Below are 16,397 nucleotides of genomic sequence, written 5' to 3'. Positions count from 1 at the left end.
AAAGCCTGAGGGTGCAGCGGCGGAAGGCACGGTCTGTCGGGAAGGGCCGGTGCTGCTGCCGCCTGAGGTGGTACCTCGGTGGCGGGGGCCGGGCCAGGCCGGTGTAGCCGCGTTGCCCGCGGCTGCCGGCAGATGGCCCCCGCCGCAGCGCCGATCGGCGGGAGCGGGCGAAGGAGGGGCCGGCGTCACCGCGCTAAATCTCTGAGCCCGCTGCCCTCCTCCTCCTCCCTCGCCGCGATGGCTTCCTAAGGGCGATGCTCCCGGCCGCGGCCGCCACCAGCTCCCGCTCTGTAGCCGGGTGCTCGGTGGGCGCGGGCGGCTCCCGGCGGCTCCCGCGCTGTTCGGGGGCAGGGCCGGGGCGCGGAGCCAGCCCTCCCGGGGCGGGGGCAGCCGCCGCCTCCCGCCGGTGCCGGGCGGGGGAGCCGGGCGGCGCGCAGGCGGGAAGAGGGGAGCCGGTGCGGGGACCGCCGTGAGCCCGGAGCGCCGCGCCTGACGGCCGCCTGCGGGCCATCCATCCCTCCCTGGAAATGCCGCTCCTGGCCGCGCCGGCAGCCGGGGGCGGCATGTAGCGCGGGAGGAGCGGGCTCCGCGGGGGCGGGAGAAGCCCCTTCCCTCCGCCCGCGCTCGCAGCCGCACGCACACCCCGCGCTCCGCAGCGAGGCTCACGGCCGGCCCTCCTCCTCCTCCTCCTCCCCCGCCCGCTGGGTGCATGCCCGCCTCGCCCGGCGCAGGGACGGCGCGCCGCTGAAGCAGCCCCGCCGCCGGGCACCGTCGGGCGCCGGGCAGCGCCGCCGCCATGGCCGAGGAGAGCTCCGACGTCCCCAAAGAGTTGATCGGTAAGGGACGGGGCATGGCGGCGGGGATGGGGGATGCGGGGTCCCAGGGGGAAGGTGCTGCGGGGGCAAGTTTGGAGGCCGCCGTGCGCGGCCGCGGGATGCAGCGCTGCCGGAGGCGGGGGTGGGGGGAAGCCGGGGGTGGGTCTGTGGAGCCGGGCAAGCGCCGCGGGGGCTGGCCGGGGGAGCCCGGGGGGCTCCGCGCGGGGCTGGAGGGACTCGGAGGAGCCGGCGGGGGGCAGCGAGGCCGCGCTGCTGTGTGCGGGGAATGGGCGGGCGGGGGCTGCGAGGCTGCGGCGGGCAGCGGGGAGGCGGCCGCGGGCAGGGACTGAGCCCTCGGGAGCCGCGGCGGAGCACAATGTGTGTCCTCTCTCCGGAGGGGTCTGTCCGACGGTGCCGGCAGGCTGCGAGCGCGGGCAGACGCGCGGTGAAGCTGCCCCAGCCCCCCGCGCCTCCCGCACCGCCGCCCGCCCGGGGCACGTCCTCGGAGCGCCTCAGCCTGGCGGCACGGGCTGCGGCTCCGCTCGGTGCTTTTTTATTTATCCCCCCGGGTTTTGCGCAGTTTAAGACTTCGTTTTCCTCTGTACGTAGGAGGGAGTGAGGGTATTTGTAATTAAAGTTTTATGGCCCCATGCACACGAGCCCCCGTCCTGCATGGTATACGCTCAGGAAGTCACAGGTGATGGTGAGGACTCTGAAAATGCTGTCACCGCTTTTGGGGAGCTTCCGATAAATGGATCGTTAACGTGGCGTGTGTGTAAGCAATGTCATTTGGGGATAACAGGTCTGATGCTTCAGGCCCTCAGCTACCTTGCTCAGGCCGAATTTCCTTTGGTTTTGCCTGTTGAAGAGCTATGTCAATATCTTACCAGCATTAGAATAATTTAGTGTTGTCGTAATGACAGATGGAAAGAGAAATTTGTCAGGCGACAAGGTACATGTTGTGTTGAATACAATCCTTCAGACCTTACCTAGGTAATTTACATTGTTGCGTTTCCTTCAGTTTCATCAGTCAGCAACTGGTTTTAGCATTTATAAAATATTGGTAAAATCTGGGTGGACATTTGCAGCTGATGCAGATTTTTTTTTTTTCTGTAGTGTCAAAATAGCTCTGTTTTGCAGTCCTTTGGGTCTCCAAACCATGTGGTTTACAGAGAGACTGTAGTCTATAGCTTACTGCTAAGAAGTGATGAGCTGGGAAGTGTTCTAGGAGTAGCTATGGTCAAAACCATTGAGTTTTTATGTTTTAAAATGGCCAGGCATGTTTGAGGTGCTAATACACAGTATTTCTTACTCACCGTGGGTCTGCACTCTGCTGTCATAGGTGAGGTGTGGTGGCATAATACAGGGAAGAATAAGGTGGACATCTTCACACATTCCCTCCCCTGGTGGCTTTGAACAATCTTAAGAACTGCCCCCCTCCCCCCCCCACCTTGATGCCCTGCACCCACTCAGCTTGATTTGTCAAGGGCTATCCTGGGGTGTGGGGATTTGTTCAGGTAGATTGGTTTAATTTCTAGCACTATTTTGGTGTCTGCATGTTAAAATTTAACCTTTAAATAGGCTTTTTGTAATAACGATGTTTTGAGAGCAGGATGAAAGGATGTGCTCTAATGCAGAGTGATTGGAGTGTGGAGATTAAACTGGGGGTAGGAGTGTTTGAGCTGCAGGTTTTGTTCTGTTACTCACTTCCCGTGTGACCTTTGTCAGGTCTTGTAGGTCATAGTCTTCAAAGAAACCCTCTCTTACTGTTGGCTTACCTGGATCCACTCCTCCGAGGTGTGGATGTCTGAAGCCTCCAGCACTAGAAATGGATGAACACTTTAAAATGTGGACCTTAATGTTATGTTTCCATCTCTGTCTGAAAATTTACTTTGTGAGTCCACTTGCCACCCAGTGTGGAGGGAAGTGTCTCCAGTCACATGGGGAGCATCTATGAAATCTGTATCTTAGCTCTGTGAAGTAGCGTTTTTAGCCCTTTCAGGCAGATAGAGCTTTGTGAGGAGCTGACATCCTGATGATGCTTTGTGCAATCTGGGGTCCCGGGCCCCTTCTCTCCCTATGGCTTGTTGGAGTAAGAGTGCTGGAGCTGAGGGCATGCAGTCGTTCCCACTTCTGCTGTGTGGAACCTGAGGGACAGCAAAGGGAAGAGGATCTCTCCATGCAGGTGCCTCAGGAGGAAGTCCCTTGCTAGATGTAGGCACTTGGAGCTGTTTGTGGGAGAGGAGAAACCGAAAGGCAGAGGCTGCAAGTGGAGGTAAAGTAGCAAAGACAGCAGCAATGCCTTCTGCAAGGAGACAGGATTTGATGAAAAAGACTCTGTGGTCAGCTTGCTTCTGGGTTCCCAGGCAGGGACAGAAAGACCGGAACTGGGCATTGCCCATGGGAGAGGAAGCCTTGGGAGAAGAGTTCACATCGGGCTGGACTTTTCCCCGGGCTCCGCTCACCTGGCTGCTCCGTGATCTTGCAGCCTGGCTCCTGACCAAGCGGTTGCTGCGGGAGCCGGCCGCGCTGGCTGCCTGCCACGGGGCTGCCGCGGCTCGGGACAGGCTTCGCGCTGCGCAAGCCGCTGCTACCGAGGAGCTTTTGTTTCCTGATAGGAAAATTAAAATTCCTGGGGAAAACATGCCGATTCCGCAGAAAGAGCTCTTTCTGGTGAAGAGTGTCTACGGCCAGCCATGTTTCTGACTTGCACACCCTTCCGCCCTTCAGGCAGAACGCTGTGGCCTGGCTTAAACATCCCGGTTTAATAAATGGTGTGTTGTTTGTGCTAACGTCTTCTGACTACTGGATGAAAATTGTGCAGAAAAACGCTATACAGAGCACTATAATTAAAAGCCTTAGGAATAGCCTATTATCTTTAATTTTTGCCTTTAAACGTAAGCGTGCCCTAGGGCAAAGTGTATGTGTCCGGAGAGGGTGGAGACTTGCCTTTTACGGATGCCAGTTGTAAGGCTGGAAATAGGTTAATGTGTTTAAAAGATTTCTTTTTCATTCCCTTTCATTGGGGGCTGGGGAGTGAAACTTAGGGAAGGTGCCAAATTGGCTCTTCTAGATGAACTCCTCTGTTTATCTCTCAATTACATCAGTGTCAGTAGTTGTATAAGCTTTCTAGACACAGTTCCCTGTGTGTATATTCCCTTCAGGCCAGGGTGCAAATGCTCAGGGGAAAAGCTGGTTCGTGTCATGCTTGGCAAAGACTGTGTATACATGTGTATGCATGTACATATTAAAACATTATGGCAACTAATGTAACTTTGGTGTTGGCACCATGAGGTGGCTACATTGTCGCTGGGATTGTGACAACAGTGTTGTGTCCATAGCATCCTCTGCATAGCTGCCAGGTGTTACTGCCTGGAAGTCTGCTTGGTTTGCTTCGTTACTTAAATGCACAGAGTGCAAAATGTGTGAACAGTTGCTCTTCCATTACCTGACCCATTTAGCCTCCCTGATATTAACAAAAGGCTAAAACGTGTGCAATTCAAGGAGCTGATTTGCTTTAGCAAGCTTTTCAGGTACAAATAATAGCAGTGAGAAATTAGTTGCATTTTCCCAGAGTAGAGCTAAGCAGTGCTGTGGCACGTCTTGGGAATGCTTTTGAGATGTAAGTTATACTGGAAAAAAATATCAAATTGTGTTTAGAATCCTGGCATATGACATCAGTAATCCTATCATAGTAGACACAAATTATTGTGTAGATGGCATACTAGAAAGTTGTACTTGTGTTAGGTTGTGTTTAGTACTGGCTCATGTGCACAAGACTTCCATGAGTGCAAGCAGTTGAACAACATAGCTCTGAGTCTTTCTGAAAACTCGACAGTGGCATCTGTTTCCTTCTCATGTTGACACTGAAGGTATTTAATTAAGATATTTTTCTTTTGTTTCAGAAAGTGTCAGGGATGTTATTGGGAGGAAAATCAAAATTTCCGTCAAGAAGAAAGTAAAGCTGGAAACCAAGGGAGATAAAGTGGATAACAGAATATTGGTAAGTACAGTAGAATGGCTCTGATTACATATGTGAAGGAAAAGCCAGTATCTTTTCAGAAGGCATAAATTCTCCTCTGGAAGTATTCTTTAAACTTTGTGTGTGCCATAAGATACCCATGTAATTAATTTTCTTACTTTTTCTTACTTTCTTGATAGCCTGCATAGGAAGTTGGTGTGCAGCTGTGCATGTGTACACACACTCGTTTATCACTGAGTTATTTTGGAGAGTTTAGGGTATTGTGTTGTGGACTGATGATAAAGCAAGCTATTACCAGAACCTGTTCTAAAATATTTTGCTGCCTTTGCTGGTTAGGTTTCCTGTTTACGTCCATAAGAATTTTAAGTGGCCAAGAAATGCAAAATGAAGTGTGTAGAATTAATTTTGAGAATCTGAAGCTGTTATGTGGTGAAGAGCAACAGTAAAACTGTTGGGCTTTTTGAACTCAAGTGACTATTTGTATTTTTTAGTATTCTCTGTTAAGTCATATATCTGCATTTTAAGAGAAATGCTTAATGTGTGGGATTCTAAATTGTCATTCTTACAACTGTAGTGGAGGAAAGCATCATATTAATCTCACTTAAGAATGCTTTCCTGTTTTCTCAAGAATAGTTTTCCTGGCCTCTCTTGATAGGAAGAAAACTGTGGTAATGAGCTGCTACGTTTGCACGCTATCTTGAATATGCAAAAAGACATGGAACTGTACTTCCTTGCTCTTTTGATCTCTCTCTATTAGGAGAACTCCTAGACTAACAAACACAAATAAGTACAATGCTGCCATAATATTTTGCAAGACATTGAGATTTGGTGTCTTGTGTTTGTGCTGTAGCACAATTTGAAAGTTTTGTTGCCAAAGCTGTTGTTACAGATATCAGGTACATTCCCCATGCAGATGTGCTATTTTGTCTTTCAAAACCACAACTTCTTAATCACTTCTGAATTATCTTCTTAAAGTATGTGTTGCTATCCCTGGGCAGTAACATTGTAGATAATGGCTCACTTTTCTGCGAGAGCTGCTACTTAAGGAATTTGAAATATTTTTTGCTTAATATCTGCCCGTGTTATATCTAGTTCCTTGATTTACAGCTTCTGTACTGGAAATAGATTGAATATGTGAATGTTGATTGATTGTCTCTATTTATTTGAAAGCCATGTTTATAGGGAAGGCTGACAGGTTGCACTGAAGTGGTTACACTTGATTGACTTTTTGACTTACACAGAATCATAACTATTATCAATAGTGAAATATGTTGTGGAAATACTGAAATCCTGTTCTGAACTGATGGGACCAAGAGAATATCAAGCTTTGAATCATCAGTGAGGTTTCTGAGGGATGTACGACTTGGCAGTAAAATGCCTATACATGATGATTTGGGTGTTTTTTCTCTCTTTAATCTCCTAAGGTCTCAGGTGGGGGACTTTCACTTTCCATGACTGAAGAGGTACTGAAAGGGAGAGAACCTTTCAGAGGTTCATGAGTTAGTGAGCACTTCTTGTGTGCATTCATGTTGTCTTCAGTGCACGAAGTGTTTCAGGGGAATGATTTGCTGGATGTTGTCTGGTAGAACCATTTGTTCGATGATGCAGAAATGCAGGGGATTTATATTGGTGGGAGAAAAAACATTTTTATTCTTAGAGAAATTGATTATTGATTCCTGGAGTTGGATTTTGTGTTTGCCTTAGAAGAAAACTGCCTCATGTGAAGCTTTTTTACAGTGTTTTACAATGTTTCTCTGACTGCATGTGTAAATCTTTATGTGTGGTTGTTTGGTTTAGGGGTTTTTTTGAGTTTTTTGTCATTTTGGGGTGTAGTGGGGTTTTTTTTTTGGTTTTTTTTTTTTTTTTTTTTGCAGAGGTGCTGAATGTTGTCCGCTGTAGCAAAGGCCGATAGAGACTATGGTTCACTTTGCAGATGCAAAATTCTCTGAAATGCAGAATGCTCTGGAAGAAATTACACCAGAAACACCTTGAGTTCGGTACCTCAGATTAATGGAGACTTTCTGGCCTTAGTGTGTTGCCACAGTCTCACTTCCTACCTGCAAAGTGTAGAGGACATACACCCTTCTCTCATCAGTAGAGTGATGCTGAAAATAAATAACTTCTGCTTCAGAAGTACGTGAGTGCTTAATACTAAATGCTACAAGAAATCTGCCAGCAAAACTAAGAACTTTTGTACTCTGAGCTGGAACTTAAGAGTATTCAGTAAATAATGCATGCGACCGCGTTCTGACTGGAGCAGGTAAAACCGAGTTGCCGTGCCTTGGGTGAGCCTGTCAAACAGAATGCTGAATGAAATGTTGGCAGCAAAAGCAGCTCAGTAATTAAAGATTCTATCCTTAAGTGAATGCACCAGAGGGCTCAAATGTGATTGCATGGGCAACCTTCATGCCAGCGCTCCTCAACTCCTGAGAGCTTAGTTTTGAAACGTTAATCCTCTGAGTGCTGTCTCTGGAGTGCACGTGTGGCAATGGATTGTTTTGAGATTTTGGGTTGAATTTTATTAGTAGTTGGGTGTTTACATTAGGTGCGATGCTTTGGGTCCAGCACTTAATAGGGAGAAAATACCAGTTGCTCTCATCTAGCTAACCCTAGAGCTGTTGTGAAACGTGCTCATGGCTTTAGAGGAGGTTGATCACAGAGGCTGGCACTGAGCCCTGACACCCAAATCTGTGCTTTAACTAAATGATCTCTCATCCTTCCTTCCTAGGGAAATCCAGCAAAATCAGTACCAGTTTGAGAAAGGGAGATTATTTTAAAATGACTGCACTTGGCAGGTAACTATAAAAACACTTGACCTCTGGCCCCATTGTTCACAGTGTATTCAAGGTACAGAGTACTAGAATATGGATGTAGCCATCTACTTAAATCACTCTGCTATAGGAAATTCCTCTGATAATTAAGATGGAAATTAGAATCTGAGACTAAAGAAAAACAATGCAAAACCCCTGGTGTTGCTTGCAGTAGGGTCCCAGTATTAAACTGGTGAAGTTGGCGGATAAAGACCACGCTTGCCTTAAGCTGCTTTAGGACCCCAGCTTTGGGTGCCAGCGTTTGGAAATTATGTCTAGGAATTTTGATATCAACCAGATTTTTTCAGTCTGCACAAGGAGTTTGCTGTCTCAATCTCAATCTGCAGTTATTTAGTTTTTCAGTTAGTCATAATGATGCAAAACAGTAAACATCATGAGCCCCGGGTCTGCTGGCACCAAATCTCAGGTCTGCAGGCAGCACACCGGTATCCAACCCTGAAAAGGCAATAACCAGCTTGAACAGGCAGAAAATCAGTCCTCAGGTGATTAGGCCTAAACCCCAGTCCTGTCTGGGTACTCTGGCACTGGAGAAAGTGGGGAAACATGCAGGTGTGGAGGAGACCTTGAAAGGTGACGAGCTGCCCTACAGGGCAAGGGGAACAAACATCGTGGGACTCCGCAGTGGGGCACAGTCCCACTGTGGGCCAGTCCCACTCGGCAGCTGGGGGTAGCTGAGCTCTGGTGGTCACCAGCACTGCAGTGACCCAAGGCCAGGCCAGGCAGTTGGGTCTGTGGGGTGGCCTCAGCTGCGAAAGGGACCAAGCACAGCTGTAGCTGTGGTGTTGCTCAGGACAGCGTTGAGTGCCAGAGCTCTGAAGCAAGGTTGGGGAGTCCTGGTCAAGACTTGTTCCTACTTTTGGGGTCACATACATGCACTGTGTTGGGTGCAGGCAGCCCAGCTCCGGCAGAGCCCTTGAAGAGGCTGCCCCAGCTGGCTCCAGGTGGCCCTCAGCCAGAGGCAGAGTACTCCTGCAGGAGGGGACCCAGCTGTGTTTGGCTTCAGTGTGATTCTCACAACAGTAGTCTTACTGGGTTATCACTCTTTTCTAATCAGTGGAGGATAGCTTTGGATTTGTGTGATTGTTTTGTTTAAACCTGGTTTCTTATGAGAACAAGGTTTAAGGCATCATGCTGAGTGCCTGCGGTGTTTTTCCTCACACTGACAGCTTCTGACCTTCTCTCCAGTTTCAGTTTAAGCTGATGGGTATGGAGACGTCCCAGTTGTGATGATAACAGAGTTGGCTGGGTGTGGGGGGAGACAGCCAGAAAAAGAAGAGAAACTTTACACCTACTCCCTCCTCTAAGGCCTCCACCTTTTGCCACCATAAGGGATCAGGCAGAATGCACGGTCTGTGTACTTCGGTTTGGCGGTTTTTTGTTGTTGTGTTGGTTTTTTTTGTTTGTTTTCTTGCTTGGTTTTTGTTTTGTTAAATCCAGAGGCCTCAGTGTTTATCAGATTATCACCTACAGACAAACGCTGGTAGGGACTGGGCTTCGTAGCTTTGGTGTTTGTGGTGCTGCTTTTCCCCCTCAAAATACCCAAGATATTTGTACATAATTTTGCTGATTATTTCCTGCTGCCTTTTCTTCCTCTCAGATTTATTGCAATTAGCAGCAAGCATTGAGAAGTTAAAATGTTTTCAGCAGTGGTTTCAGGACAGCCCAGAATTCAGGATTCATCTTACTTTTTTTTCTTTACTATTAGGAAAAGAGAATATTCCTGCTCTATTTGCCTTTGAGATTAGTTTTCTTTTCCAAACTAATATTATTTTAGACATAAAATATAAGAAAATATTGCAAGTGACCATGCTCTTTATATGTTTGGTTGCATTTCTTTGCTTTATTGCTGTGTTTGTTGTGATTTTTTTGTTTTGTTTTTTTCCTGACCTTCAGGCTACAGAATAGTGTGATGTGATGTAGTGACCAAAAGCACTTTATTAGGAAATCCCATTGAGGACTCTCTGTTACACTTCTGCCCTCAGTCATTTACATTCTCTTTGTTAAAATATCACAGTGCTACTTCTGAAATTGAGACAGTTGCTTTGGCAGGTGGCTCTCCTTAAAATGTACTGTATGCACAACATAGATTCACTGGGAGCAATTCATGTCCTTGTCACTTTCTCTGGGACATATGTTTCCATGGGCTTTTAAAACAAAAAATTGAATTGGCTCCTGTCAAAGAAGTTTATATTTGTTCTGCGCACATGGTCTGAGATTTCATGTTCTGCTTCTAAAGAGTCTCTTATAAAGACTGGAGTTTTATTTAAAAAAAAAATCTATCTGTGTTTACTTTTAAAGGAGCAATTATGGCCATTTTGTGTGCTCTCCATGTGGTTTCTGAATACTGCTTGAACAATGTGGTTGACTACTGAAGCAACAGAGCCTGTATGAGCTCCTGTGCCTGTTCAGCTACCAGGGTGGCAGTCTCTGGCTGGAGGCAGTAGTATTTTGCACTGCCAAAACTATTTTGGGATTAAAAGCTCTGGTGCTTGTTTTCCATTGCTCATCTTTTGTCTTGATCCATCCACAATATTCTGTTTGAATAGAGATGAATTTCACATCGTGCCTTAAAAAATATGCACTTCTTTTAAACCACTAAGAGCACAGGGTTGTCTAAGGTTGGCTTTACATAAAATGTGTGCAATCTCACACGTTATATCATGACAGCTGGTGTGTGATAATGATGTTAAATAGGGACATTCTTTAAAAATAATGGTGTTTCCTCTTCCCTGCCCAGAACATTGACTGTTATGACATATATCTTAAGTGTGTCTTTATGAAGATGAAAGGAGGTAGGTGTTGATGCATCCCTCATGTCAGGAAATCTAAATGAAGTGAGGTAGAGTAATCAAAAAATACTTAGATGTGAAAACGTATTTTAATATATTTACAAGGTGCCTTTTAGAAAGCAACTGAACTGTGGCCTGTAAGATTGCTACAAAAAAACTGAAATAAAAAGAGTACTGCAGGAAATAGAATTTATTAATTCAGTCATGCAGTTGCATTTGTTTCCACAATAGGAAACATTTTAAAAAAGTACTCATGTGCAAGTTTCACTGAAATTTATGTTTATGTTATACACTGATCCATGAGGTTACTTTTAACTGGTGGGAAGATTTACAAACCTAGCATTCTGGCGTACTGTGTCCAGCTCTGGGACCCCCAACATAAGAAGGACATGGACCACTTACCTGTTGCGATGAGTCTCCCCAGGGATTCTGCCCCTCCACTCCATACTTGTGAGAACCCACCTGGGGTGCTGTGTCCAGCTCTGGAGCCCCCAGTGTAAGGACATGGACCTGCTGGAGTGAGCCCAGGTGAGGCCATGAAGATGACCAGAGGGCTGGAGCACCTCTCCTATGAAGACAGGCTGAGAGAGTTGGGGTTGTTGAGCCTGGAGAAGAGAAGCCTCCAGGGAGACCCTATTGCAGGCTTCCAGTACTTAAAGTGGGCTTATAAGAAAAATGAGGTAAAATTTTTTAACAGCACCTGTTGTGACAGGAAAAGGGGGAATGATTTTAAACTAAAAGAGGGTCAATTTAGACTAGATGTAAGGAAGAAACTTTTTACTATGAGGGTGGTGAGGCACTGGAACAGGTTGCCCTGAGAAGTTGTGAATGCCCCATCCCTAGAAGTGTTCAAGGCCAGGTTGGATGGGGTTTTGAGCAACCTGGTCTAGTGTAAGGTGTCTCTGCTTATTGCAGGTGTTGGATCTAGATGATCTTTAAGGTCTCTTCCAACCCAAACCATTCTATGGTTCAATGATTCAATGGTTCAATGAATTGCTGTGATAGTGCATGCAAGTGTAGAAATTCAAGATGATTTCTTGCACCTGTAGTGTGTTTTTTCCATGTTTTGGGAGGACAGAAATGCGGCTTGCTTGCTCTCCCTTTCTTTAGTTTTGGGCAGCTGGTACAGGCAGGGAAAGGTAAGAAAAAGGGACTCCTCTTTCAGCGCCCTGAAAGTGTCTGCTGTTGTCCTGGCTCGTGTAGTTTGCATTTTCACACTCACCTGCAGGTACATACATCCTTATCTGTGTTCTGGAAGGAGGAAATGTGAACACGATCTCACTCTTGGCAGGTTCTGGTTTTCTGTACACAGAAAACCAGCTCTAACAGTTACCAGGGTAAAAAAAGTGGTGGGAGGGAGTGTGGTGGCTGGTGAACATACATTACAAGGGAGAGAGAGTTTTCAGTGAGACAAGTCCCCAGTACCACAAGTACCTCCAGGTTAGGGTGGCCAGAAAGGCTTCTCCCAGGATGCCATGTTCTGTTATGTTAATCTATCCCAGTTTGGATTCCCCAGTTGGCTGTTGGCCTCTACCCCTTGTCACCCCCCAGAGCTTCCCCATTGGTCCTGTTCCCTAGTCCCGCTTTTTCCCTGCCTCCGGATAAAACTGTGAGTTTCCGGATCATGCTTGTATTTGCCTCTGCACCCTTTGACAGTGTAGCAGCCATAAATGCTCCTGGCAGAACACACACAAGTGCCCTTCTCGGCTCTTTGCTTCCGACTGTAACACTGAACCCACCCGTGTTTCTGTGGGGGCACGCGGAACCCCACGGAGCTGGGCTGGGACAGTATTAAGGGAGGAATCTGCTGTGGCTCTGAATTGATCATGGAATCTTTCCTCCTGTCAATTTCTTGTAACCCAATTAGAAAGCATTTCCTTTTTAAACTGCCACACTCTTTCCACTTCTCTTGCTGAATATATAATGTACCCAAAGTGGTTTGCTAATGTGCTTTTGCTTTCAGGGGGCCTGACTCCTTGCCACCATTACTTATGGAATAGAGCCTTCCTAAGCAAGGATTTTCATTGAGATCCGTGCATAAAAGAGGCAGAAGACTGATTATTTAATATAATTTCCCTAAAGCTGGAAATAGAAAATGAGCATTAGGGTCAACTTCTTGTCTCAGTCACTCTTTGCCACTGATGGCTTTTTTTCCCCAAGAATGAGAAGACTTGGAGGAGAACAGAATTTGTTATTTGGGAGACATATATAAATGCAAGAGCGGTGTCCATATTTGTGTGGGGTTTCTTTTTTTCTTTTTTTCCTCTTACAGCTTGTTTTATCTGCCTGACTTACTTTAAGAAAAGACTTCTCATGCAGGGAATGTGGTCTACTTTTTAAGTAGTGTGGAGGAGGACAGAGTAAACTCAAAAAAGGCTGCAAGGGCTGCTAAGTGAAGAGTTAGTGCAGTGTAGCGTGAAAAATGCTTCTTGTTGCTCAGAGTCCCTCTCTGCAACCACTGTTGTGGTGAAAAATTGGTGAATGTCATTGATTCGTTTGATTGTTAGAATACTTACTTTAGCTCACCTACAGTTCTGCTTCTTTTTTTTTTTTCTCATGGTGATGGTAATTTAACTCTGTGTAAAGTAATTAAAGGCCCAGGATGCAAAATTATCCTTTAAATTTAGCTGCTGCTAATGGTGCCCTGTACAGCTACCTGAGTCCCCAGGCTGATTTCTGCCCTTGGTCCTGTCTCATCTCTCCCTGTTTCTCCAACATCTACTCTGTGTCAACTCACGAGTGATATCTTTGTCTTAGTGATAGCTTCCCTAATTTGATTATTTCAGATAACAAACTGTTAGGATGCAAAATGTAATTATAAGAGCCAGATTCTTATAACCCTACACTCCTGAAACAGACCTAACGAAATTAATTGGCCTGCTGGATGAGGGAAGAGAGACTCTGGCTCAGGGAGTCAAGGTTGCAGAATAAGATCCAAACAGCTGTGGCATGTGAAATTTAAGGCTAGCAAAACAAAACTGGTTGCTACAAAGCTCAGAAAAGGAGTCACGTTGCTGGTGTGGATACAAATTAAAAGGGTTTGTGAGGCTACTGAAAAGGTGCTCACAGGGTGGAAACTGTTGGCAAGTGAGGAGCAGCTCTTATTTGAACAGGTTATGTTTCTGGATCTTCTTTGCAAAGTGATTTTTATAAAAAAAATAAATACAAGAATTTTTGTCTGGGCTCATGGGTGTGGATGTTGTGCAGCTTATCCCCTTGGCTGACAAGTGGCATTTGTATCCCTGCATACAGTAGAAGGCTTGTGTGACAGCAGGATGGGCCTCAAGGTGTGCACGTGGAGATGGAAAATTAGAAGAGGAGATGCTGGGTCTATATTCCCTTTAAGATTTTCATCTTGCATTGTGTTTTCAATTGGTGCTTGTTTCTATGCCTTTTAGATTGGTCGATAACTAATTTTTTCCCCTTTCCACAGCTGAAGCAGTGGTTAGCAGCGTGCTGCCCGTGAGGCAGACAGCAATCTGTTTGGGATGTCTGGAAGCACACTCTTAGCCAGGGCTTTAGAAGCTGAGGTCATTTGGAGCAAGCAATTTCCACTTTGTGCCTCAAAGATGCTTGCCAGAGGCATGTCTTTATGGAGTAGGCACTTAAAAGTACACATCACTTTCTTTGAACACGTCTTCAGTCCTCTGAACAGCAACCCTTCCCTTGTAGCTAAGACTGTCAAACTGCTGCTTTTGTAGAGCTCCATGAAATTTTGAGGATTTGAGCCAAGTTATAGGTACCTCGTTCTTGGGGCCAGGGAGCAAAACAAGAGGGCGAGATAGGTGCTGCAGAGCAGTATCTACTCAGATTTGGTTAAAGGAAGTGAATGGCTGTTGACCCCAGTCTGAATTGGGAGACAGGGCACTGCTGTGTTTTTTCAGGGTCAGCCTTTGAATGAAAAGGCTTCTCCCTCTCTGCCTTGAAGGCCATTGGCAAGACTGAAACTATTCACACAGAACTATTGATAAAGGGGAAGCCTTTCAGAGGCTCATGTCTTAACAAACACTAGTGGCTGATGCTTAAGCATGATACCTTTTATAGCCATGTATGTGAGCCTCTATTCCAATGCAGAACTGAGGAGCTATAGGCAGGGAGCAGTGAAGGTAGGTCAAAACAGATGTTTGGATTTTTAGTGCAGCTGGCTTTAGATGGAAATCTCTTCTTTTGGTATTTATAATGTAGCAAGTAAATACTTGAAAAAATATTAGCTTTGTTTGGTATTGGTGCTTTGATGAGTAATAATTTCTGCCACTTGGTAAGTTTATGCATATCCCAAAAGTAAATTATTTATTATTATTATCACAGCATGAAAAATGAATTTTAAATAAAACAAGAAGTTATCTTGACTGTGCTAGTCTTTACATCTGCACTTGGCAAGTGGCGGAAAAGCACAGGCTTTGGCTTTTCTCTTTTCTCATATTAAGAAGGTGCTGAAATCCCTGCATTTTTGGTAAAGCATATTGGTGTATTCTGTGTACAGCTGTTGCATACACTATGGGTATCTTTATGCTCCCTTTCTTACCTTGTATCTTCCTTTTTACTGTCCTTCCAAGTCTTCTGCTTGAAAAAGTCTCTGGAAGCTTTCCTGCGTGCAGATTGCTGTCAGGATAGGGGTTTACTTTTTAGTCTACCTCTTCTCACTCTAGTATGCCCATTTTTCTAGCAGTCCATATTCCCCCACTTCTGTTTCCTTTCCTTACAGACATAATATAAATATCCCCAAATTCCTCAGTATCCCTGCAAGTACAGGGGTGACGGACCGAACATGATGCTGCTATGCTAAAAAATGTTGTAGGCTGCCATAAACTTACTCTGTGTACATTTTTATCTTGTCTTGCTAGCCAAGTTCTCTGCTTCCTTGTTCTACAGTTCAATCAAAATCTATGCTAGGTCTATGTTATTTGTGTCATGGTGGCAGTTTGGTTCATGCTGGACATTATGGTACTATTTGTGTAATTTGGCTTTAGGTTCTTTCCACCTTTCCCAAAGCAGCTCCCTTTGGTTAAAAAAAAAAAAAAAAAACAACACAACAAAAAAACCAAAAGCAAAAGAAAACAAGCAAAAACTCACCAACAAACCCCAATGCAACAAAGTGCTGTGCAAATTATGCTTGTCCCAAGGGAGGCAAGGTAGTACGATGGACACAACTTGCTTGCATTGCTCTCTCCACATCTCTAGGTACAGGAGTGATTGGGCTGAGAAAAGGGAGAAAGTTAAAAGAAAACAAGAAAGGAACTGTAGTATAACATGGCAATTTAAATGTAATTAGCTGATGTGGATAGTGCCAGAGCAGTGTAAAAGACTGTAAAATAGCTTTAAAAGGATTTAATCTGTGAATACAATGCTTTGTTACCCAAGTTTTATAGTTTTATCTTTACTTTGGGAAGACACCCTCTATGAGATTTGGCTCTGCTGATGGAATTTAACTGTATTTTATGTAATCTGTACTATTTCCTTCACATGTGATTTCAAAGCCAGTTTTCTACCATTTACTTGCTTAGCTACACCATGTTGGCAAACTGCAGGAGAAGCTGAATGCTGATTCCTTTGGGATTCTGTGTAGGCATGTCAGCTGAAGTTTGGAAAAGCTGCTTATCTGGAGAAGAATGTTGTGTTCAGTCTTTAGCCAAATGCCAAGAAAAACCTTCAGGAGTCACCTAATACAGCAAGAAGGACTTTATTCCCCCCCCCCCCCAGTCTAAACTGTTGCTTGGTTGTTTTTTTTTGCCTACCCTAAGTACGGCTAAAAAGCTAAGATGGGCAGGGCTCGACTCCTACAAGTTGCATATTCAAATTAGAAAAATCTTAGATGGTTGCAGGTTTAATGGTGACACTGAAAATAGATTGCCTTTTTGCCCTCTCATTGTTAAACTATAACCTTTTCCAGCTGACAAAGATTTCTGAAACTGAGTAAATCCTTATTGGAAGCCTTGGAAATATATTTCTCAGTGTTAAATATTTTGAAAACATTTAGCCA

General features: G+C 45.4%; 1 protein-coding gene across 2 annotated transcripts in view; it reads left to right on the top strand.

Annotated features, from left to right (window-relative positions):
- The first annotated feature begins 452 nt into the window (after positions 1-452).
- CARMIL1 (capping protein regulator and myosin 1 linker 1) overlaps positions 453-16,397 on the top strand; it is a 193,410-nt gene continuing 177,465 nt past the window's right edge. For both annotated transcript variants that reach the window (XM_082280169.1, XM_082280168.1), the window contains exons 1-2: positions 453-836; positions 4,721-4,818. In XM_082280169.1, the coding sequence (XP_082136295.1) occupies positions 797-836; positions 4,721-4,818 (138 nt within the window). In that variant the 5' untranslated portion in view covers positions 453-796. The remainder of the gene's footprint in view (positions 837-4,720; positions 4,819-16,397) is intronic.

The sequence above is a fragment of the Coloeus monedula genome (genome assembly GCF_965178545.1).
Source record: "Coloeus monedula genome assembly, chromosome: 1".
NCBI classification, from domain to species: Eukaryota; Metazoa; Chordata; class Aves; order Passeriformes; family Corvidae; genus Coloeus; species Coloeus monedula.
The sequence above is the reverse complement of the archived record's forward strand: the minus strand, read 5'-3'. Positions and strand labels throughout refer to the sequence as shown.